We start from the raw sequence: 25,976 nt of genomic DNA, 5'->3' as shown, positions 1-25,976 counted from the left end.
TTTCATACATTTCCCATCTAAGAGATCTTTACTTAACCCAAGGTCACAAAGATTTTCTCCCATGTTTTACGGATTTAGTTATTATGCTTAGACCTCACACTTTGGGTTAGTTTTTGCATATGTGGGAGACGGGTAAGGGTGAAGATTCAATTTTTGACATACAGACGTCCAGCTGTTCTAGCACCATGTGTTAAAAAGGCAGAGCTTTAGTGTGCAGACTTTTTAAAATAATAACTTAAAGCTATTTGACAGACTTATGGTTATTTAGACTTTATTTCATCCTGTGCCAATTTGGTAAGTTACCTGTGTTTTCAAAGAATCTGCCCATTTCATCTAAGTTGTAAAAGTCAGTGACATAAAGTTGTTCATAATAGTTCCTTATTATCCTTGGATATGTGTAGGCTCTATGGGGCTATCCCCTCTTTCATCCCTGACATTGGTAATTTTTTACTTTTCTTCTCTTATACCACTTCTCTTTTGCTTAATCAGTTAATCTCAGCAGGAATTTATCAACTTTATAGCTAGAAATTTCCCTCTAAGCTGCTGGGCTTTGCCTTGAGTCTGCAAATGTAGATATGTTGGGTTTAAATTACCATTCTATTTGAAGAAATTTAAATTTCCTTTGTGATTTCTCCTTTGACCCATGAGTCAGTTAAGAGAGTTGTTTTTTAATTTCAAAATATTTGCAGATTTTGTTATTGATTTTTAATCCAATTCCCTCATTGTCAAAGAACACACTTTGTATGATTTCAATCTTTTGGGATTTGTTTTATGGCACATCATATGATCTCTCTAGATGAACTTTCCACGTATAATTATGGAACTATTCTGGTTTTCAGTTTTCATAGGCTTATAATATACACAGTATATCTTTTGATGTCAACCTATTTATATCTTTATATGTAAACTATATTTCTTCTAGGCAGCATGTAGTTGGGTCTGGCTCTTTTATCCAATCTGACAATCTCTGACTTCATTAGACTGTTTGATGCATTTACATTTCATGTAATTTTTGGTCAAATTTAGGACCACCATTTTGCTATTTGTTTTCTATTTGTGTCATTTGGTTTTCTGTTTCGCTGTTCTTCCTTTCTAGCTGTTTACAGTGTTTATCAAACATTTTAATATTCAGTTGCTCTAACTCACTAGCTATAAATCCTTGCCTTACTGTTTTTAATGAAAGCTCCAGAGATGAGAATATGCATCTTCACCTTATTGTAATTTATTTATAGATGCTACTGTATTACTTCATGTAAAATGTAGGACCTTTGTAACAGTTCATTTACAGCCCCTCATCATCTTTTGTGCTCTGTTTATATAAGAGAAAAAGAAAGCTTAAAATTAATCATTTGAGTTCATCTGGCACCATAAGAAGTTAAAGAGGAACAATGAGACCCAACCTGAGAAGAAACAGAGGAAATTAAGAAGATGTGAGCTGAAGCCAATGGAAAAGAGAAAAAAAATACACAAAATTAAAGCCGAAAGTTGGTTCTTTGAAAAACATGAATAAAGTGTCTTTTTTTTATTTTTTGAGATGGAGTCTCGCTCTGTCACCCAGGCTGGAGTTCAGTGGTGCGATCTCGCCTCACTGTAACCTCAGCCTCCTGGGTTCAAGCAATTCTCCTGCCTCAGCCTCCCAAGCAGCTGGAACTACAGGCGCACACCACCACACCCAGCTAATTTTGCATATTTAGTAGAGACAGGGTTTTGCCATGTTGGCCAGGTTGGTCTTGAACTCCTGACCTCAAGTGATCCGCCCACCTCGGCCTCCCAAGGTGCTGGGATTACAGGTGTGTGCCATGAATGAGTGTCTTTCTGTGCTTGCTTGCATCACTTAACATAATGATCTTCGGTTACATCCATGTTGCTGCTAATGACACGATTTCATTCTTCTTATGGCCAAACAGTATTCCATTGTGTAGGTATGTATACATTTTTTTATCCATCCATCTGCTGATGAACTGTTAGATTGAATCCTTATCTTTGTTATTATGAATAGTGCTGCAATAAACATGCAAGCGCAGATATTCCTTTGATATACTGATTTCTCTTCCTTTGGATAAAACCCAGTAGTGGGATTGTTGGACCATATGGTAATTATGTTTTTAGTTTTCGGAGACATCTCCAGACTGTTTTCCACAGTGGCTAGCCTAACTGACATGCCCACCAACACATATAAGAGTTTCCTTTTCTCCATATCCTTGCCAGCATCTATTGTTTATTTTTTTATTTTTGTCTTTTTAATAACAGCCATTCTGGCTGGCAAGATGACATCTCATCGTGGTTTTGATACACTTTTGTTTTTTGTTTTGTTTTTGAGATGGAGTCTCGTGCTCTGTTGCCCAGGCTGGAGTGCATGGCATGATCTCAGCTCACTGCAACCTCTGCCTCCTGGGTTCAAGCAATTCTCCTGCCTCAGCCTCCTGAGTAGCTGGGACTACAGGCACACGCCACCATACCCGGCTGATTTTTGTATTTTTAGTAGTGACAAAGTTTCACCATGTTGGCCAGGCTGGTCTTGAACTCCTGACCTCAAGTGATCCTCCTGTCTTGGTTTCCCAAAGTGCTGGGATTACAGGTATGAGCCACTGCACTCAGCCTTGAGTTGATTATTTCTTTGGTGAAAGACAGGGATCCAGTTTCATTCTTCTGCATGTAACTATCCAATTTTCCTAGCACCACTTACTGAAGAGGATGTCCTTTCCCCAGTGTCCTCTGTTGTTTCTGATAAGAACCGGTTATCACTTATATTGTTATTCACTTACATGTGAGGCATTTCTCTTTGGCTCCTTGAAACATTTTCTTTTTCTCTGGATTCTGGTATTTCGACCATCATGTGCTTTGGGGTGGTTTTCTTTGCATTTTTCCTGCTTAGAGTTTACTGATCTTTGTAGTGTAGGCTGAAACTTTTTCCCCAAATTTTAGAAATTTTCAGACATTATTGTTTCAAATATTTTTATTCTGTCCTTTTTTCTCTTTATTTGGGAATCAATTACACATATGCCAAACAGCTTAATATTATCCCACCTGGCTCTGAAGCTCTGTTCATTTTTCGTAATCTTTTTTCCTCTCCATTTTTCGACTGAATAATTTGTGTTTTCTTCAAGTTCACTGGTCTGACTGATTCAGTCTGGTGTTGAGCCCACCTAATGATGTTTCCATTTTAGTAATTATGTTTTTCAAGTCAAGAGTTTTCATTTATCTGCTGAGTTTTCCCATATGTTCATTCAAATTTTCCTTTAGGCCCTTGAACATATTTATAATAAATTTATAGTATCTGCTTTAAAGTTCTTGTCTGCTAAACGCAAGATCTGGATCATTCTGGAGAGTTTCTATTGAGTGCTTTTTCTCTTATGGATGAAATACATTTTCTTCACCTTCTGCTTATTTTTTATTGCAGACTGGACTTTATAAATAATACATTCTAGACAGTCTGTATTCTTTTATGTTCCTCAGAAGAGTGCTAATTTTTATTCCAGTAGGCAGTTAATTTCACCTGGTTCAACAAACTATATCTCCAATGCAATGAGCAGCAGTAAAATTCTCTGTTGAGTTGTCTCCTTTGCACATGCATAGTTCTAGCAGTCAGCCAAGGACTTGGGCAGAATTTATGTGCAGTTTTTAGAGTTAATTCCCTTCTGTAGCTTACCTCTCATTGCTTACAGAAGGGAATTAATGCTAATCCCCTTACATTATTTTCCCCTAACTTTCCAGCTGCTCTTCCAGCTATTAACCTTGTCCTCTGATACTTCTATCCAGTAAAGTTCAGACTTTTTGATGTTCCAAGCAGCATATAAACTGGGGAGTGTCCTCAGGCAAAAAGCTACACTCTAAAATTTTCCCCCTTGCTGCTATCATCTTTCAGGATTACACTCCCTGCCCATTTCTATTTGATTCAGGTTTGTCTCCAATGTTTTCAAATAGTTGTTTATTAAAAAATTTTTTTTTCAGTTTTAGAACTGTAATCTGCAGAAGCGTTAGTCTGATTAAGTGTTTCCACCATTTATTCAATAGTATTTATTTTAAAAGTCATACTATAGAGCATCTACTATATGCTCAATACTGTGCAAAATGTTACTTGTATGTAAAAATATAAGAAACGATCACTGTCCCCAAGGTTATCATCCTGTTTACTTTATATATTTTTATATAAATATTTTATACCAAATGAATAAAAAATGTATAGTTATAATTACATATAAATAAATGAAAACAGTTTTCTTACTTTTCTACTGCAGATCGTTTCTGTGATTTGCTCTTGTAATTTAATGCCATCTTAGTTTCCATTCCAGTGTATATAGCAACACCTGTAAAATAAAACAAAATTGTCTCAAAATAATCCTCTAGCATGTTTCACAAGAAATAAATATATTTACCAGCATGAAAGCTTTTAGTGTACTGCCTGACAGTTGTTATAATTTTGCTTTTCTTTAAGTGTTTTCAGAGTTTTAAAAGGCTTTCTGAGACCAATTTTGGGAAGCCCCAGTCAACTGGCTAAATGGGGGAGGGCATGGATTTTGTTCCTGAGTTATAACAGACATCTGAATGAAAAATGTATTACTTGAATTGGAATTGATAGAGGAAAGGAATCTGGACAGATAAAAGTGTCAGGGAAGGCCATTACAAATGGAGCAGTGTTAACAAAGACAGATATGGAAAACCTCACTTCCTGTTAGGTTGGGTCAATGGATTGTGGCCACAGTGTGAAAAGCCCTGAATGCTGGAATCGGGGGTCTAGACATTATTCCATAAGCATCGGCAAGATAATATGGAGGTCTATCAGAGTAAATCAAGTAAGCACACGGAAAGTGCTATTTAAAAAATGTGTGCCTACTGAATGACTTTGAGATGAGCAAAGATGATGGCAGTAATGGGACTAAAACTGGACAACAAATGGAATTAGGTGAGACCAGCTTATAAAAAAACTTTGCACCTAGACCTTGGTTTGAATTCTAGCTCTGCCACTTATTAGTTCTACATCCTCGGGTAAGTAATTTCTGTGTCTCAATCTTCCCATCTTTAAATGGGAAAAAATACCTCATAGAATTGTGAGGTCTGTATGACAAATTAACAAAATGCCTAACAACTGAGAGATGATCAATAAATGTTCATTCCCACCCTTAAATAGCACAATTTGAAAAGCAATATAGAACCTTTCATGCCCTCTTCCTAAATACTTGTCCTGGAAGTTTTATCTTGACTTATTCCTTAAAGGCAGGCTATTACAACTCAAATAGAGATTATAGAAATGTGGTAAAATAGCCAGAATGATCCAATAGGGAGAGGTGGTACTGAGATAAAACAACAGAAGACAGACCCATCTAAAGGCATTCAAATCCACATTTTCTTTTAAGAGTGTACAAAATTTGGACCCCATTCATTATGGTTTAAAGTAAACAGGAGTGACGAAGTTACTACTAGAAAGATGTGTTGGCCAGGTGTGGTGGCTCACGCCTGTAATCCCACCACTTTGGGAGGCCACAGCAGGAGGATCACTTGAGGTCAGGAGTTCAAGACCAACCTGGCCAACACGGTCTACTAAAAATACAAAAATCAGCCGGGCATGGTGGCACACGCCTGTAATCTCAGCTACTTGAGAGGCTGAAGTACAGTGGCACGGTCTCAGCTCACTGCAACCCCCATTTCCCGGGCTCAAGCAATTCTCCTGCCTTAGCCTCCCAAGTAGCTGGGATTATAGGTGTGTGCCACCACACCCTGTTAATTTTTTTGTATTTTTAGTAGAGATGGGGTTTCACCATGTTGGCCAGGCTGTTATCAAACTCCTGACCTCAAATGATCCGCCCACTTCGGTCTCCCAAAGTGCTGGGATTACAGTTGTGAGCCACCCCACCCAGCCTAATATTTCCTTTAAGAATGTGGATTGGTTTTGTGATTTTAAAAAGTATTTTCCATTGTACTGAATGGTATTCTTGACTTTTTAAAAAATATTGCAGGAAGCTTAATTAATGATCATTTTAAATGGCTATGAATAGTCCAAGTGCATGTACTAGATAGAACCTAACCATTCCCCAACCTTTCCATACTTGACTCTTTTCATTGTTTTGCTATTACAAATACTGTATGGTACCTTATTACAAATAAAATTCACCAATTCAAAATCTAGTGGTTGAATAGTTCATTACTCTCTCTTCTTTGATGCAATTTGCTAACTTGTCTTCCAGGACACTCCCGTCTCTTGGTTTACCTCCTACCTCACTATTCCCTCTGTCTCAGTCTCCTTTGCTAGTTTTTCCTCTTGTCCCAGACTTCTTTCTTTTAGAGTGCCCCAGGACTTGCACTGTTTCCTTCCCTACCTATACCTTTCACTATCTACCCTCACTCCCTTGGTGATCTCACCCAACCTCCTGGCTTTAAAGACTAGCTACGTGCTGCTGACTGTTGGATTTATTTCTCTATCCCAGACTTCTTTCCCAAACTTCAGCTGCCTGTTCCACAGTTCCACCTGGATATTTAGTAGAAATCTCAAATTAATAAGCTGAAAACGAAACTGCTAATCTTCCTGAAAGGAAGCTTTTCTACCAGCGGTCTTTCTCATCTCAGTTGATACAGTCCATCCTTCCAATAGCTCAGGCCAGAAACCTTGGAATCAGCCATGACTTCTCACATCTCCTCTCCCTTCACCTTTCTTCGCCTCCTTACTCACATCTCACCCCAACCCATCAGAACATTCTGAAGGCTTACCTTCAAAATACATCCAAAATCTGACCATCTTTTCCTAGTTTTGTCTGAACCAGTACCATCTCCTGCCTGGATTACTGCTATTTTATAGTTGGTTCTCACAAAAGCAGTCATAGTGTTCCTTTTTTAATATAAGTCAGATCATGTGACTCTTCTGCTCAAACCCTGTACTGGCTCACTGTGTCACTTAGAGTCAAAGCCCATATCTCTATAACCATCTCTAAGATCTGCCCCCATCCCCCATCCTCGACCTTTCTTCTCTGCCCTGTTTGCTATCCTTCACCCTCTAGCTCATCCTCCACATACACTGACCTCCTTACTTTTCCTTGAACATACCATGTCTACTCCCACCTGGTCACTAGACCTAGCCCTTGTCTGATGCTTGAGTAACACCTTCAAGTCTGCTTAAATCACCTCCTCAGTGAGGCCTACCTTAACTACTTAGTACTGCTCCCTGATCCTTCTTACTCTGTTCTGCTTTTCTGTTTTCACAATACATAATATTTTCTAGTACACTATGTAATTTACTTTTTTATTATGTTCCTTGCTTACCATCTCTCCCACTAGAATGCAAACTGTAGAGCAGGCATCTTTGTGTATTTGTTCACTGATGGATCTCAAGCACCTAGAACAGTATCTGTCATCTTGCAGGCCTTACTGTTTATTTGTTGACAGTTGATAGAGTAAACATTCTTGTATACCCTTTGATTGAATTACGGGTTGAATATCCCTAATCCACAAACTCAAAATCCAAAGTGCTCCAGATTCTTGCCATTTTGAAAACATTTTTTATTCATTACCTCATCATAGCCGGAGTAGAGATAGCAAGAATTCTAAATTTTTTAAAGCTTAAGGACCGATAAGTATTTTAAAATAATTTATAGCAAGAATATTGGATCATTAATATATACAAATGGTTGATTTTTGTTTCATATATAAGAATGGTTCAGGCCGGGTGCAGTGGCTCATGCCTGTAATCCCACCACTTTGGGAGGCCACGGCGGGAGGATCACTTGAGGTCAGGAGTTCAAGACCAACCTGGCCAACATGGTCTACTAAAAATACAAAAATCAGCCGGGCATGGTGGCACACGCCTGTATCTCAGCTACTTGAGAGGCTGAGGCAGGAGGATCGCTTGAACCCGGGAGGCAGAGGTTGCAATGAGCTGACACCGTGTAAGTATACTCCAGCCTGGGCAACAGAGTAAGACCTTGTCTCAAAAAAAAAAAAAAAAAAAAAAAAAAGTTTTAAAGTACAGTGTTATATTAGAGGATGTAAAAGCCCTGAAGGTTTACTCTAGTTTCTGCTATTAGAACATTCTTATGGATTTCTTTTTAATTGTGGAAAAATATACATATTTACCAGTTTAAAGTGTATAATTCAGTGGCACTTAGTACATTTATAATTTTGAGAATATTTTCATCACCCCCAAAGAAAACCCTGTACCTATTAAGCAAACATTCCCCATTCTCCTCTACTCCCCAGCCCCTGGAAACCACTAATCTGTTTTCAGTCTCTATGAATTTGCCTATTCTGGGTATTTCAAATAAATGGAATCACACAACATGTGGCCTTTTATGTCTGGCTTCTTTCATTTAACATAATATTTTCAAGGTTCATCCATATTGTAGCATGCATTAATACTTCATTCCTTTTTATAGCTGAATAATATTCCATTATATGGATATACTATATTTTGCTTATTCATTCATTATCTAATGAACATTGGGCTGTTTCCAACCTTTGGCTATCATCATTAGTGCTGCTATGAACATTCTTGTACGAGTTTTTGTTTGAACACTCATTTTCAGTTACTTTGGGTATACATGTAGTGTGGGATCACTGAGTCATATAATTCTATGTTTAACTTATTGAAGAACTGCCAAAACTATTTTTCAAGGCAGCTGCAACGTTTTACATTCCCATCAGCAATGTACAAGGGTTCCAATTTCTCCACGTCCTCACCAACACTTGCTATTTTCTGCTTGGTCTTTTTTTCTCGATATATGGACTTCTTTATCAGAGAGTCTAACACTGAGAGGTAAGATATAGTACAGGTAACAGAAAAAGAGCAAATGAGAAAGAAGATCTCACAAGCTGCAGACAGTCAGTGGGTAACACAGTAGGCCAAGATACTAAGGGCCATTCCTGAAATGTGAGGAGTCAGCTAACAGCTAAAGGTTATCATCAACTTCACAATTTGCTTATAGTTGACTCAGAGTGTACTATATTAATTTAGATCTCCAAGGCAAGAGCAGTACTTATTCATCCTTTTGATCCAGTCAGTGTATGTTCGAATAGTACCTAGTATATATTCAGATATCAGTAAGAAATTTGAATGAATATATGAATGAATAAATCTGCAGTTATTAATCCAATCTAATAATCATAATGAAATTATAGAAGTGGTTTACTGTACCATGATGCCAGATTATATTGGTTCTCACTCACCATTACTAGAAGTGTTATATAAATTATCCGCCCTCAGTTTCACAAGTATCCATAAAGATAACGTAAGAGCATGGTTCTAGTCTACTATTAAAAAACAGGGATCATCAACAGAACAAAAGTATAATACATGACTACTTTAATACAAACTTTATAAGAAAATTGTCATAAATGATAATTAATAAATTATCTAACCAAAAGACCACAAACATTGTACTTTTAGAAGTACTTCATATAAAGCATTAACACAAATCAATCATTTAAAATGTTTAAATATGTACAAACCAAAAATTTCTTTTGTGTTTTTTAATCTGGCTCCACGAAGCAGGAGACTCTCTGGACCCAGAGGTCTAGGAAAAAAAGAAAATAACCATAAAGCACTGAATATATTAAAAATTCAATTCGATTCTAAAATGGTGTCTTCAGCAGAAGGTACTTAAGCTATAGCTATAATACTGCTTTCATAAAAAAACGAAATCCCAGCTACTATAAAGCTTCCTAGGGGCCGGGCACGGTGGCTCAAGCCTGTAATGCTAGCACTTTGGGAGGCTGAGGTGGGCGGATTGCCTGAGCTCAGGAGTTCGATACCAGCCTGGGCAACATGGAGAAACCCTGTCTTTACTAGAATACAAAAGAAATTAGCCAGGCGTGGCGGCGTGCGCCTGTAGTCCCAGTTACTCAGGAGGCTAAGGCAGGGGAATTTTTTGAACCCTGGAGGCAGAGGTTGCAGTGAGCCGAGATTGCGCCACTGCACTCCAGCCTTGGCGAGAGAGCGAGATTCCATCTCTACAAAAAAAAGAAAAAGAAAAAGAAAAAAAGCTGCCTAGGCCAATCTGATGTTAGTTACTGTAACAACCTGCTTTAAGATTAGTGGCTCAGAAAAATGATTATGCATGTAAATACAGTCACAAAGCCACTAGTTTCAAAATTTTTAAACATAAAATTCAGCAAAATCAAAGAGTAAGCAGTGATTTAAAAATGTGTGGCAGAAGATGAAATTTTAAAATTTTAAAGCAAAGTTAATAAACAGCTTTGAAAGGGAAAATAATTAGAACACAACGTAAACATAAATTGTAGTATGATTTGCATATAAATGCATGAGTTCTGCACAATTAAAATTATACTGAATTATAAAACACAATGTACAAGGTATGTTAGTACTTTTTCTAGGCAAGATTGCACAGTATAACTTGACTACTTGCATTGCATACTTCTTGAAGCCCAGGTCTTCTTGCTGTTTGAATTTCTCTCCATAAAGGAGATATAAAACGACAAGGAATAACTAGAAAGGAAATTGATCTTCTTAGTGATAGCAAAATAAGAATCTTCTATGGATAAGTTAAAAAGCCATTATTTTGTTGCTATTCCTTATACTTTTCTGAAATATCCATACACAGCTATACAAACCAAACAGAATCTGAACCATTTATGAAGATACCTGCAAACCCAAACACTGTAAAAAACTGCAATGAAGCAAGGAGAACCAATACAGTCATATTCGGAGTATACTCCATGGATAGTCCAAAATCAATGTGAAAACTATTTTAGGGGCTATAAAATAGTTCTTTTTCACTCAGTGGTGCCTCTAACAATAAACAGAAATACTTTTAGCTCACATTGGCATGTAAAATTGGGATACAATGACAACTTCAGATTAAAATATAACTCATCAGTTCGGTCAGGTTGTTTTAGTAGAGAACATCGTTCATTTTTTTCAACCATTCTAGGTGCTGAAGTAATGTAACTGCTATTTTCCTTCACATATTAATGCAATTCAGACTATGTATCCAAACATTTCTATTTCCCTAAAAAAATCAAAATAAACCTAGTCATAGTTATTCAGCAGGGATCCTACACATACAAAGGTCTTGCTGCAGAGTTTACTGAACATGCTCCTATGTTAATGCTTATTAAAAATATGAATCAATGTGAATGTATGGTATTTTTGCTGACTTGTCTTGAGGATTTCATTTAAAAATGCTCATCTCTTTCTGTTAGTGACTTATTTCATGCAGCCAGTACAAACTGAACATGTCCCCAGAAAAGAGGTAGAAAGTCAAATATGATTAGAAACTCAAGAGCTGATTCCAAGACTGATTCCAAATTAGGTTTACGCTCATGAGTAACAATGTAATCATATCCCATCAGCATATCTTTGAACTGACACAAAGCTTTTCATTTAGGAGCCAGAAATTAACCCAAATACTGAGGGAAAACAATCTGAAACAACCAAACAAGAAAAAAAAAAAAAAATCAGAAAAGTAAGTAAGCCATTCTGGATTGACCAGTAAACACTCCAGCTTGCACTGAATGATTCTGAAGTGAAGGAGAACATAGCATTTATGCTTGTTAAACATTATATAAAACATTTTTCATATTCTAGACTTACTAAGCATCGTGGGTTTAAATGCATGAGGAGTGAATAAAAGCAGCTATGTTTCCTTTTAATATTACTACTTAGTATTATTAGAAAAAGAAATACAAAAACACAAATAATTTTACTAAACTATTTTGATATCATTTCATGGGATTTGTTTCATCCTCACTTGCTACTGCCACAAATTACTAGCAGATGAAATGTGAAGTGTTTTAAATTAACCCTTTCCTGGAAAAGTTTGGGTATTAATGGAGAAAAGGAGAAATAACAGATGAGGGTAAATGAATGAATAAATGGGTTACAAGTTGAGGGAAATCTCACATTACATTAACACCTTGAAGGAGGCTCAGAGCAAAAGATTACATTCTCTCTTAGCTCAATAATACCAGATGCCTGAAAGAGTGAAGCTGTATATTTGCTGAGACCATTGCTGCTTTTGGAATCTGAGAAGATTGATAAGAAGCCTGCAAACCTGAGTGACCTTACTCTGGGAGATACTTATCCACTATGATGGACTGGACTAATTATTAACAACTGAATGGGATTCTAGTAATGTGGCAGTATCTTCTGAATTATATTATTCTTTTGATGTAAGGGATTTGTGTTTGAAAACCAGGGGATGGCCTGTGACATTATGATATATACATTAGTTTTCATCCATGGTCCCTGGCTCATAACTCCCACAGCCCTTGTTACAATCTTTTGTTATAATGTTGGGTGTGCTCGGCCTCCGGGGCAGGTTTTTGACCTTCTCCTGGCCCCGTTTCACCCCAAGATAGGACTCTACTCTTCCCCCACCTTTCTAATTGTAAGTCTTAAGGCCCTCCCCAGAGAGGGTCCTACTGGGGTACAGAAAGCTGATGTCATGAAGCTTCCATAAAAAACCAAGAGAAGTGGGTTGGGAGGGCTTCCAGAGGTTTCTGGAGAGTTGCATACCCAGGAAGAGCAGGGAAGCTCCACAACCCTTCCCCAATACCTGGCCCTGAGCAACTCTTCACCTGTATGCTTTGTTTACATTTAGTGGTTTATTATAAAGGATATGATAAACCAATCAGAAGAAAAAGCAAGCAGTGCTGGGTTGACCACTAAACACTCTAGCTTGCACTGAATGATTCTGAAGTGATATAATAAATCACTAAATATAAACAAAACAAAAAACAACAAAATCAACCCTTTCCCATGATGGGCTGCTTATTTACATAATCTCCCTTTGGAACTTCTAGTCCCTCCCCCAAACAGTTCCCACTTAAAGGTAATTAGATAACAAAAATTCTTACCTTACAATTTCTTCCATTTGTTGGGTTATGATCATTCGTCCCATGAATCTACCAAAAAATTCACCATATTACAAAATTATATAATATCACTTATGATATCAATGGCTGTTTTTTTGCACCATTCTTTTTCTTCTTTTTTTTTTTGAGACGGAGTCTCGCTCTGTCGCCCAGGCTGGAGTGCAGTGGCGCGATCTCGGCTCACTGCAAGCTGTGCCTTGCGGGTTCACGCCATTCTCCTGCCTCAGTCTCCTGAGTAGCTGGGACTACAGGCACCCACCACCACGCCCGGCTAATTTTTTGTATTTTTAGTAGAAACAAGAGTTTCACCATGTTAGCCAGGATGGTCTCAATCTCCTGACCTCGTGATCTGCCCACCTCGGTCTCCCAAAGTGGTGGGATTACAGGCATGAGCCACTGCACCCGGCCTGAACCATTCTTATATATGAAACAAAAATCAACCATTTGTATATATTAATGGTCCAATATTCTTGCTATAAATTATTTTAAAATACTTATCGGTCCTTAAGCTTTAAAAAATTTAGAATTCTTGCTATCTCTACTCCAGCTATGATGAGGTAATGGATAAAAAATGTTTTCAAAATGGCAAGAATCTGGAGCACTTTGGATTTTGAGTTTGTGGATTAGGGATATTCAACCCGTAATTCAATCAAAGGGTATACAAGAATGTTTACTCTATCAACTGTCAACAAATAAACAGTAAGGCCTGCAAGATGACAGACACTGTTCTAGGTGCTTGAGATCCATCAGTGAACAAATACACAAAGATGCCTGCTCTACAGTTTGCATTCTAGTGGGAGAGATGGTAAGCAAGGAACATAATAAAAAAGTAAATTACATAGTGTACTAGAAAATATTATGTATTGTGAAAACAGAAAAGCAGAACAGAGTAAGAAGGATCAGGGAGCAGTACTAAGTAGTTAAGGTAGGCCTCACTGAGGAGGTGATTTAAGCAGACTTGAAGGTGTTACTCAAGCATCAGACAAGGGCTAGGTCTAGTGACCAGGTGGGAGTAGACATGGTATGTTCAAGGAAAAGTAAGGAGGTCAGTGTATGTGGAGGATGAGCTAGAGGGTGAAGGATAGCAAACAGGGCAGAGAAGAAAGGTCGAGGATGGGGGATGGGGGCAGATCTTAGAGATGGTTATAGAGATATGGGCTTTGACTCTAAGTGACACAGTGAGCCAGTACAGGGTTTGAGCAGAAGAGTCACATGATCTGACTTATATTAAAAAAGGAACACTATGACTGCTTTTGTGAGAACCAACTATAAAATAGCAGTAATCCAGGCAGGAGATGGTACTGGTTCAGACAAAACTAGGAAAAGATGGTCAGATTTTGGATGTATTTTGAAGGTAAGCCTTCAGAATGTTCTGATGGGTTGGGGTGAGATGTGAGTAAGGAGGCGAAGAAAGGTGAAGGGAGAGGAGATGTGAGAAGTCATGGCTGATTCCAAGGTTTCTGGCCTGAGCTATTGGAAGGATGGACTGTATCAACTGAGATGAGAAAGACCGCTGGTAGAAAAGCTTCCTTTCAGGAAGATTAGCAGTTTCGTTTTCAGCTTATTAATTTGAGATTTCTACTAAATATCCAGGTGGAACTGTGGAACAGGCAGCTGAAGTTTGGGAAAGAAGTCTGGGATAGAGAAATAAATCCAACAGTCAGCAGCACGTAGCTAGTCTTTAAAGCCAGGAGGTTGGGTGAGATCACCAAGGGAGTGAGGGTAGATAGTGAAAGGTATAGGTAGGGAAGGAAACAGTGCAAGTCCTGGGGCACTCTAAAAGAAAGAAGTCTGGGACAAGAGGAAAAACTAGCAAAGGAGACTGAGACAGAGGGAATAGTGAGGTAGGAGGTAAACCAAGAGACGGGAGTGTCCTGGAAGACAAGTTAGCAAATTGCATCAAAGAAGAGAGAGTAATGAACTATTCAACCACTAGATTTTGAATTGGTGAATTTTATTTGTAATAAGGTACCATACAGTATTTGTAATAGCAAAACAATGAAAAGAGTCAAGTATGGAAAGGTTGGGGAATGGTTAGGTTCTATCTAGTACATGCACTTGGACTATTCATAGCCATTTAAAATGATCATTAATTAAGCTTCCTGCAATATTTTTTAAAAAGTCAAGAATACCATTCAGTACAATGGAAAATACTTTTTAAAATCACAAAACCAATCCACATTCTTAAAGGAAATATTAGGCTGGGTGGGGTGGCTCACAACTGTAATCCCAGCACTTTGGGAGACCGAAGTGGGCGGATCATTTGAGGTCAGGAGTTTGATAACAGCCTGGCCAACATGGTGAAACCCCATCTCTACTAAAAATACAAAAAAATTAACAGGGTGTGGTGGCACACACCTATAATCCCAGCTACTTGGGAGGCTAAGGCAGGAGAATTGCTTGAGCCCGGGAAATGGGGGTTACAGTGAGCTGAGACCGTGCCACTGTACTTCAGCCTGGGCAACAGAGCGAGACTCTGTTTCAAAAATAAATAAAAATAGAGAAGTATTTAAAAATATGGAAAAGAAAAAGATGATTAAAAATCAGCAGAAATCCTACCACGAGAATATTACTAAATTTTCATCTACAATTCCTCCAGGTTTTTCTTTCTGTAGCTATCAATTATTCTATCTTGTCACCTAATTACCTATTTAGTATATATATACACACATTTATTTATTTTTAAACATTTAGGTTCAGTGGTACATGTGCAGGTTTGTTATACAGGTAAACTTGTGTCACAGAGGTTTGTTGTACAGATTATTTTGTCACTCAGGTACTAAGCCTAGTACCCAACAGTTATTTTTTCTGCTCTTCTCCCTCCTCATATCCTCCATCCTCCAGTAGGCCCCAGTATGTGTTGTTCCCTTGTGTCCATGTGTTCTCATCGGTTAGCTCCCACTTATAAGTGAGGACATGCAGTATTTGGTTTTCTGTTCCTGCGTTAGTTTGCTAAGGATAATGGCCTCCAGCTCTATCCATGTTCCTGCAAAAGATGTGATCTCTTTCTTTTTTGTGCCTACATAGTATCCTATGGTGTATATTTACCGCATTTTCCTTATCCAATCTGCCACTGACAGGCATTTAGGTTGATTCCATGTCTTTGCTATTGCACACACATTATTTTTACATAACTGGGATCATATGAGAGGCCCAACTTTGTATCTTATTTCATTTAATATTATATTTCAGTATGTACCTATATCATTCAATTCTTGAAAAAGATTTTAAATATCTCTATATATACCTATCTAAGCATTTTCGTACTTGGACATTTAAAATGTTTGCAGTATTTCACATGTAATATATATGAATATATATATAACATATAGCACATATATGTGTTACAAGTACATAATAAAATGAAAGATATAATTTTATATAAATAGTCTCTAACTCCTATGAGTTCCTCAAGGAAGGAAACTATTCCTATTCATCTTATTCACCTATCACAATGAGCACACAGATTTAGCTAAACAGTAATTTGTTAAATGAATGAATGAATAAAAATGGCAATCAAAGATTTTAAATAGTGATATAATTACGAGTTTTCTTTCTATTATAAAAGCCTGTTGCAATGATTACATTTTACTTATATTTAAAACAAAACATATACTTCCAATAAGAGAAACTGCTTATTTAAAAATTTTTTTTCAAACTTTCTCCCCATATTCCAAGATAATGTAAAAACCATATACCAAAGCATTAGTTACACTTAATCTCATATTGATCTTATGCTTGCTTAGTTCTTAGTTGTCCATTTTCTGGTTTTTAATAATTTTTAAATAATTTGCCATTGCCTCAGACCAGGATATAGCAGCAATATAGAAATTTTAAAATTCTTCATCCTTCACAGTTAAATATGTCTTACAGTCAGTCTATCAAGTGCTTTTTAAGCATATGATTCCAAAGTTTTTAGTTAATTGGCAAATTCCACACTGCATTTGACTTTGATGAAAGTATACAATTTTTATAACATCACATAGAGAAAACCTCCATTATAAAGATGGATCCAAAAAAAAGATACCTAAGAAGTTTGGAAAAGCCAACGGCTAAAGACTTTTGAAACATTTCAACCAACAGGGGGCGATATATAATATGACAAGAAGCTGAGGGTGATTTTTACGAAGTGGTTGTAATTTATAGTCTACCACCATTTATTGAGTAAAAATGAACTTAGTTTATTATTTAATTTTTTAGTAATAAAAAGTTGTTTCCATTACACAGCCCACATATAACTGGCAGGATTACTGAAGATGATCACTGAAGGTATACAACTGAAGATGATCACTGAAGGTATACAACACTGTATTTAGCAAACCGTAATGTTAAAAGAAGTTAGTTCCTCTGTTCCTTTCTCTCCTTTCAGAAACAAGATCTTTAAAAATCTAACAAACTAGAAAAACAGATTTTTTATTTTGTGTTCATTGTGATAGATAAGACGAATAGTAGCTTCTGTCTTTGAGAAACTCATAGCTGTTAAATATAATATTTATAGAAAATTATTTTTTACTTCATTATGTGCTACATATAAGTAAAATATTGAAAACTTTATAAGGTTCTAATTTAAAAGTAGTGTCCTCTAATTTAAAAGTAGTATCCTCTATAGTAGTAAAAACAAAGACATAGTCCCTGGCTTCATGGAGCTTACCAAAAAAATCATTATTTTCTTCTAAGAAAATAATCTTATGTCTACTATAACTACTGTTATAGCTACAAAGTGAGCATGACAGTTCAAAGCAAAATAGAAGGTAATGTGAAGAAACTTGTGAATAAAAACTCTGGCTTTGAACTATTATCCTTTGCTTAGAATTCTAGCAATTTCTGCTCTTAGTTTTTTTTCACCATTAATTGCATCCCCCACCAACCCACCCCACAAATATTGTCTCCAATTAGCTAAAGATTTCATTTTATGTTTATGGTTATTTGAAAATGAGGTCTGTAAGTAGGACTTAAAATAAGTATACTGAACATCACACCATACCTGTATAAGTCTGCTTCTGGTTGCTGGCATTCTATTACAGCTACTAGAGTGTCCAAATTGGCAACTGTTTGTAATAATGCTGTTTCTGGAACTGCCAGATGTGTCTGAAAAAAATGAATAAAATTGTAGAGTTTTCAGATCCAAATGGGACCTCTGATATCAGTTATTTCAAATCTCTTTTGTAGGTAAAGTAATGGCACACTGTACTTGAGATCACTCAGCTAGACAACAGAAGAGAAAGAAACATGTAAAATAAACAAGGGGCAAAGGCAGCTATCATTCTCTGTCTACAGAGGCCATCTGCACATAAAGAAATTAAGTCTGTGTGCATAGTCACTATTACTTTATCATAAGTAATTTAATAGGAAAAATTGTGAATTTTCACCTTTGATTACACTCTGAAAACAGAAAATAAAAATTTGCCCCTTATCTTTTAAAAGTACCACAAATAGTAAAAGATTGTATTTTTCCTAAAAACACTTTATTTTTAACTTGGATTAAACCCATGTGAGGCTACCCTTGAAATAAAGATATAACATCAATTCTTTCTTAAAACCTTTTAATTTTTGAAATAGTAATTTTAAAAACTTCCCCTTAATCTAGTCAAACTTTACTACTTTAACCAAAGGAAAGTATAATTATAATTCAAAGACATTTTGTTCACCAAGAGCAATACTCAAACATATGCAAGCAAACCTTCAGGTTAGTTTCTCCATCCAAACTAGCAGTTGTAACGTGACAGGAACCATCAAGTCGATCTGAGGACAGAAGCACCAAGTCTGCAGGAAAAATTTCATCTTTGGCTATTCGAACAATATCACCCACCTATAAAGAATTTTGGGGAAGAGTGAATTTATAAATTTTAAAAGGCAAGGACTTACTTTTATTGGGCTCTAAATAAGCAGCCTATCACAGTATTTTAGCATAGGAAAGTAGGCTTTTAATTAAAACGTAATATCAAGATTAGAATTATGTCCTGTGATATCAAGATAAAACTGATTTCCATCATTTACCAGATGCATACCCGAATGTTTTTGGATCTAGTTTTTACAAGGCCACCACTTCGAACAACATAAACAGGAGCTCCATTTACTTCATTATCTGAGTTATGCCGTAACCAATCTTCATATCCCTGTAAATATCCAAAGGGTAAAAAATAATTTTTCAGTATAATTTGAAGATACTTTTATCAAACAAGAAAAAATCTTCCCTAAAACACTACATTCCAGAATCATATTAGGCTATTTGGCTGCATACGCTCATAGGTATTTGACATTTGTTCCTACTGGAAACACTTGGTTCTTTTTTGTTATATACATTTTCCTGGCTTTCAAAGGACCTCTAGTTATTTCTTCCTTTTTTTTTTGAGACGGAGTCTCGCTCTGTCGCCCAGGCTGGAGTGTGGAGTGGTGCGATCTCAGCTCACTGCAAGCTCCGCGTCCCAGGTTCATGCTATTCTCCTACCTCAGCCTCCCGAGTAGCTGGGACTACAACCACCGGCCACCATGCCCAGCTAATTTTTTATATTTTTAGGACAGACGGGGTTTCACTGTGTTAGCCAGGATGGTCTCGATCTCCCGACCTCGTGATCCGCCTGCCTCGGCCTCCCAAAGTACTGGGATTACAGGCGTGAGCCACCACGCCTGGCCTATTTCTTCTAAATGTCCTTATGGGGGCTCCTTCTATGTCACCTTTATGGATCCTTTTCTCACATTTCTCTTTCGCACTAAGAGATTTCTTCTATCCCTGTGTCTTCAAATAGTATAAATATGCTGGTAATTCCGAAATGTGTATCTCCAGCCATATATCTCTTTTGAACTCCAAACTTGAATATATAATTGCTTTATTAATATATCTCAATTTTATTGTCTCATAAATGTCTTAAACATATTCAGAACCAAACAGATGATGTCCTGAACATGTGCTGCATGTCCAGTGTTTCCCATCTTGACAAATGACATCACCATCTACCAAGCTGTTCTTGCCAGAAATCTGGGGAGTCATTCTTGACTCCTAACCTTTTCCTAACATTTACTCAATCACTAAATTCTATTGTTTCTATGTATAAATGATATTTTAATCATAAAGCATAAATTCACAGAGCGTTACAGACAATAAGTAGAAAAAAATGAGCAGATTTTTGGAACCAAGATTGTGTTCTTTTACTTTCTTAAACAGTAGACTGACAGAATTATAATAAGTACAGTTGACCCTTGAATAACACAGGTTTGAACTGCACAGGTCCACTCATACATGGACTGTTTTCACTAAAAGTTATACTGAGTGTTCCTAAATTATCTTCCTGCCTATCCACCTCCTCCACTCTTGTGCCTCTGCCACCCAGAGACAGAAAGACCCACCTCTCCTCTTCCTCCTCAGTCAACTCAATGTGAAGACAAGGATGAAGACCTCAAAGACGATCCATTTCCACTTCATGAATAGTAAATATAGTCTTTTTTATGATCCTCTTAATAACATGTTCTTTTCTCTAGTTGACTTTAAGAATACAGTATATAATACATATAACATACAAAATATGTGATAAACTACCGTTATGATATTGGTAAGGCTTCCGACGAACAACAGACTATCAGTAGTTAAGTTTTGGGAGAGTCAAAAGTTATACATGAATCTTCAATTGCACAAGGGGTTCCCCTAACCCCTGCACTGTTCAAGGGTCAACTGTGCTTAACAAAAATACGTTAGCCTGTATGGATCATTATTAGGAAGGAAACAGACACAGGCATTTCACAAAGAATATTTTGATTAAATATTAAGGAATGGTGATGTTTTTCAAATGGAAAAGACTTCTTGTGCCATTTTACAAAAATTCAAGAACTCAAGAGATACAGGACAAGTATAGATAATGGAATGATATCTAAGAGAGAGTAATAAGTGAATAAAGAGATAAGGTACAGAACAGGTTTTGTTCTCCGTTACCATTTGTGAAAAGATATGCTTGCCTATGTGAACACTTTGTATAGGTAATCTGGACTAACCTACAAATAATTGCTCCCTGGGTAGGAGAACTAGAAGACTGGGGATTAGGAGTCTAAGATTTACTATATGCTATTTTGTGCTGTTTCCCTTAAAAAAATGTGCATCTATTATTTTTAAAATATTAAGAAATTATAAAATAAAAAGCAAAATATGAAAGACTATTTTGAAGGTATACTGTTTTCAGGTGGAAACCTTGTGGGAAAGTACTCTTAAGACACCTAAATTATGTTGGCCTTATTTAAGTTGCAGTATGTCATTTTAGAGAAATTTAATTGAGAGTCAAAATATTTTTTCTGAAACTGTCAAAAGCACACTTTCCTTTACAGTCAGATGACACTAATAGCAGAGCAATAATTCAAACATTATCTTTTTTTAATACAAGCTCATAAATTCTAATCCATCCTACACATTACTGCCAGATTAATCTTCCCAAAGCATTGTCTTGATTCACTATCCTGCTCAAAACCCCTTCAGTGATTCTCAATGCTTACAGCAAAGCATCTTCTGGCTTCCTTAATTTAGAACCAAACTACACTTCTATTATCTTGTAGTACTTTCCTAAATACGATCAAACATTAGTTCGACTTACAATTCCCCAAAATAGGTCTTGCCTCTTCTTGCACTTGGGTCTTTGCCCAGGTCGTTCATTTCTACCTCATCTTCTTCATCAACTGTCATTTTACCCATATTCCTAAACTCATCTTAATAATATTTCCTCCATGAGAATTCATATTTTCATCTGTCAGCAATTTGCATTTATTTTCTTGGAGATGATCTATGCCTTTTCACTTATTTATGTTGAAGAGAAAGGTATGTGCTCTTGGTAAAATATCTTTTAAAATTAAGATCAGCTGGGCATGGTGACTCACGCCTATTATTACATCACTTTGCGAAGCTGAAGCGAGAGAACTGCTTGAGCCCAAAAGTTGGAGGCCAGACCAAGCAACATGGTGAAACCCCGTCTCTACAAAAAAATACAAAAATTAGCTGACTGAGGTGGAAGGATCACCTGAGCCTGGGAGGTCAAGGCTGCAATGAGCTGTGATTGCACTACTGTTCTCCAGCCTGGACAACAGAATGAGACTCTGTCTCCAAAAAAAATAAATAAATAAATAAAATTAAGGGCACAGGCTCTTTGTTATACATAACACAAATGTTTCAGTTTCCTTTTAATATTATTCAGACTTTTTTTAAACACTCACATTTTATTTTTCCTATATGATTTCTTTCCTTGCTTACAACAGTAGATTAACTGATTAATTCCCAAATTGAAAATGAGATAACATTTCATCTGTATTTACTTCTACTACTTCTGTAGTTACATTAATAATCCAAATGTATTTTATTTTGCTATATGGGTATGAAGTATGAATCCAACTATTTTTTCTAAATATTCAAATGATTATCACATCACAATTTATTGTCTGATATTTTACCCAGATTTGAAGTATGACCCTTAACATGAATAAATTCTTAAATTTATGTAAAAATAATATTTCCTCCACAAAATCATCTCTGATCATCCAGATGAAAATGAAGTGTTCCCTTCCTCCTCTAAATAGCTAGCCTCAGCTCCCTGGATTTTACTACTACTCTACGGAACCATAATTTTTTAAATTTATTTTTTATTATTATTAGACTAAGTTCTAGGGTACATGTGCATAACGTGCAGGTTTATTATTTTTATATTTGGTCTTACCTTCCTATTTCATGGGTTTTAGAATCACGGAGGGCAAAGACTTATTTCCTAGAGCACTATATCTTGCATTACACAACTGGAGAGAAGACTTAATATGTAAATACAGTTGGGAGAACCTAAAAGCAAGCAAACAACTGACAACCTCATTCATATTATAGTGTAAGTAATTGATAATGGAGCCTTTTCCTATTTTGATAGAAGTACAAAGGGAAAAGGTAGACTAAAAGGGGAGAAGACAAGAAAGAAAGGTTGGAACATGGTAACTTTCACTTTTACAATTTTTCCAAAATTTGTTCTATTGATCTATAGCATTAAATAGATACATAAATCTGAACAATGTATGGAAGTATTCTGTGTATTTATTAAATGAGAAAAAGTTAGGAATAGATGTTGCAAAAGAGAAAACCCTGAGTCTCAAAATTTTGTTTTAAGTTAAGGAGAAAATCTTTGTGGATCAAATTTTCTCTTTGAAAACTGTATGACCAGCAAAGCATCTTCTGGCTTACAGCAAAAGCATCTTCTGGATTCCTTTTTTTTTTTTTTTTTGAGACAGGGTGTTACTCTGTCAACCAGGTGGGAGTGCAGTGACATAATCATGGCTCACTGCAGCCTCCACCTCCTGGGCTCAAGCGTTCCTCCCGCCTCAGCCCACCGAGTAGCTGGGACCACAGGTATGTGCCACCACACCCTAATTTTTGAACTACATAATTTTTACTCACAAATGTTCACACCAGAAGTATATACCCTGCTCTCTATAAACATGTCTTTTTTGAATTGTATTTCCTTTAAATATCACCAAACTCTACAAAGATAATAATTAAGAAATCTATTTCATATATAAATTGATTTCTATATATACAATACTTGTTTTTGGACGCTTTCTAGCTCTGTCAAGGGAACAACATATTTTAATGATGTTAATCATCCCATGAGTCACCAGGTACCTGAAATATAACAGAGTGGCTAATTCAGTTTAATTTTACTACATACCAGACACATTTGCTGCTTTCTCACGGAAATTATTTTCACAACAATAAATGTTCTTTGGAGTGGAAATATTTAGCAATTTCTAAATGACTTGGAAGAAAATAAAAAGAGAAAGTATCTCATACCTGCTTTATGGCTGTTACTGTTATCACAAAGAATAATGGAAGTCCACTGGTAATTGGACTGGTAGGTGTATCAATCATAAGCTAGATTTATAAAAAAGAATAGAGAATATTATATTTTTATATTGTGCACATCATACTATTAACATGTAAAATTTCACATTACACAGCGAGTATACTTTAGTTGACAATTTTACAACTTCACTTTGTTGGCTATTACGTGCGGTTGGAAGATTATTTAAATCTATTGCCTTTCCACATACATGGCTAGATTGGACTCGGTAACTTAAACACAAAGAGTCCTTAAGTTCTTCAATATTCACCAAGGAGTGGAACTACAGCTACTCAGATCTCATTTCACATTTCTTTGTACATCCTGATAAATGCTGAAAAGTCTGTCAGCAATTTTTACCCTTGGATTCAGAATGATATCTACACTAGGGAAAGAAAACTAGGAATGGGACTATGGAAAGAATTTTTTTCTATAAGTGATTTTGTTACATCCAACAGAGCCAGAGGGAGATAACTAGGAAAACGATGTTCCTTTACTCCAGATAGGCCAATTAAATTTGTTCTATTCCCCAGACAAGCTGAATTCATCTTAGCTAGTGATTTCACAAACGTATGGATGTTACGTGGATATGGTTAGTATACATTTCTTGCTTTTCCAAGAAAACGAAGCTAACAGTCTATGGGCAGAAAATCAGAAGTTCCTTCTCTGTTCATGAAGGAGAGCAATTTTTTTTTTAAAGCAAATGTTTCCTAAAGTATTAAAATGAATATTTGACAAGTTTCAATTTTTCATTTGAAATCCCAGGTTCTACTGAGAGAAGAGTTCAGAGTTTTATACATTCAATGCTACACTGGAATTGCAAAGTTTTATCGGAAAAGAATAACTTCTTTAAAGGAAAATGGCAATCACTATTTTAAAATGATTTATACTCATGTTTCATGGGCTGTTCTCTTGATTTTATATATATATGTGTGTGTATGTATGTGTATATATATATAATTTTTTAAGCACAGGGTGAAAATTAAGAAACTGTCTAACAGCCTATAATAGACACAGATTTAAGCAAAGAAAATTGTCTCCTGGAAAAAAAATCTATACCCACAGGGATACTTAAAACTTACAATTCTTTTAAATAACTTACATTTAAGTTAAATTTAAATTAAAAAATTAAAAGCCAAAGAAAAGTTTACTTTGTACAAAGATGATTCCATAGGCAGAAACGTACCAAAAACATGCACTATATATTAAAAGCCTAAATATTTATGTTCTGAGGCAGAATATCTGAAAGACGTTAGACTACATTCTTAGCTAAGATTATGGTTAATCTAAGTACTACAGTACATTATTGATGAAACAATATACAATTGATCTTAAAGTTTATGGGCTATTTCTTTTAGAAATCTAGATATGACTTGTATTCACCGAATACAATGCAGAAGCACTGCAGAAAAAATGGTCACATGGTCAAATGATTAACAAAACATAATTTTTCTTTGTTCTAAGACATATTTTTAGGAACTATGTTTACAAACTTAATATTGAGTAATAAAGCTTACCTGAACCAAAAATATAATAAGAAAATAAAAGTTTGCCACTCTTCTGAACTGTTCAAATAAATTTTTTGGAACAAAATTCCACACAGTATACTAAAAAGAAAGAGGAGAGATCAATAAATCAATATTTAAAAATAATATCAAGCATATAGACATAATAAGTAAAGTAAAATCAGATTTACTAACCCCTTAGACAAAATTCTGCAAGTCTATATGCTACAGAAACGATCTGGCTTTTAGAGTTCAGGACTTTTATTCTACTTCCCTTTTTTCTTCCTTTTACTATTTATTGGCAATTTTATTTTGAAAAATAAGCTGAAACCCAACAATTTTGCTACTAAATTCTGTCTTTTTTAGAAGTTAGAGAAAGCAGATCTAAAACAACATTTTAACAACTTATTTTGGATTCTGGTATACAAAACTAAACCTAATGCTAAAGATAAATATGAATTGATAGAAAGGATGATACTAGATACAATCTGTATTTTATTTAGTTTAGCATCAGAAACAGAGGAAGTAGTTTGTTTAGTATGAAACATGACAAAATAACCTAGAATATTAAATAAATAAAAATGCTTTAGATAAGTGATCACTGCGATAACCACCAAGAAAATTTCATGAAGGATATGAAAATCTGTCACAACATCAATTTTAAAAGGTAAGATAGTAGAGTACAATGGTTAAAAACATAGATGCTTTGGGGTTAAGCTGTGGTGGCCCAAATCTTAACTTTAATACTCACTAAATGACCCTGGACTTAATCTCTCTGTGTCCCACTTTGCTCCTTTATAAAATGAGG

At 35.9% G+C, this 25,976-nt stretch overlaps 1 protein-coding gene across 18 annotated transcripts in view; it reads right to left on the bottom strand.

Moving 5' to 3' along the window:
- The window catches only part of ATP11B (ATPase phospholipid transporting 11B (putative)), a 135,853-nt gene that overhangs the window by 73,019 nt on the left and 36,858 nt on the right, over positions 1–25,976 (bottom strand). For 11 of the 18 annotated variants that reach the window (XR_012430889.1, XR_012430891.1, XR_012430890.1 and 8 more), the window contains 8 exons: positions 25,181–25,270; positions 23,615–23,695; positions 18,828–18,935; positions 18,500–18,628; positions 17,804–17,907; positions 12,802–12,849; positions 9,433–9,497; positions 4,226–4,307 (listed from right to left, as the gene is read on the bottom strand). Coding sequence is in view for 15 of the 18 variants with exons in the window: in XM_065540249.2 (XP_065396321.1) it covers positions 4,226–4,307; positions 9,433–9,497; positions 12,802–12,849; positions 17,804–17,907; positions 18,500–18,628; positions 18,828–18,935; positions 23,615–23,695; positions 25,181–25,270 (707 nt within the window). In the remaining 3 variants the exon portion in view is untranslated. Of the gene's footprint in view, positions 1–4,225; positions 4,308–9,432; positions 9,498–10,349; positions 10,430–12,801; positions 12,850–17,803; positions 17,908–18,499; positions 18,629–18,827; positions 18,936–23,614; positions 23,696–25,180; positions 25,271–25,976 lie in introns of all 18 variants that reach the window. The other 7 variants (XM_074031465.1, XM_074031467.1, XM_074031468.1 and 4 more) reach the window with 3 other exon arrangements.

Source organism: Macaca fascicularis, chromosome 2 (assembly GCF_037993035.2).
Source record: "Macaca fascicularis isolate 582-1 chromosome 2, T2T-MFA8v1.1".
In the NCBI taxonomy this organism is placed as follows: Eukaryota; Metazoa; Chordata; class Mammalia; order Primates; family Cercopithecidae; genus Macaca; species Macaca fascicularis.
This window is presented reverse-complemented; position numbering and strand designations above follow the sequence as displayed.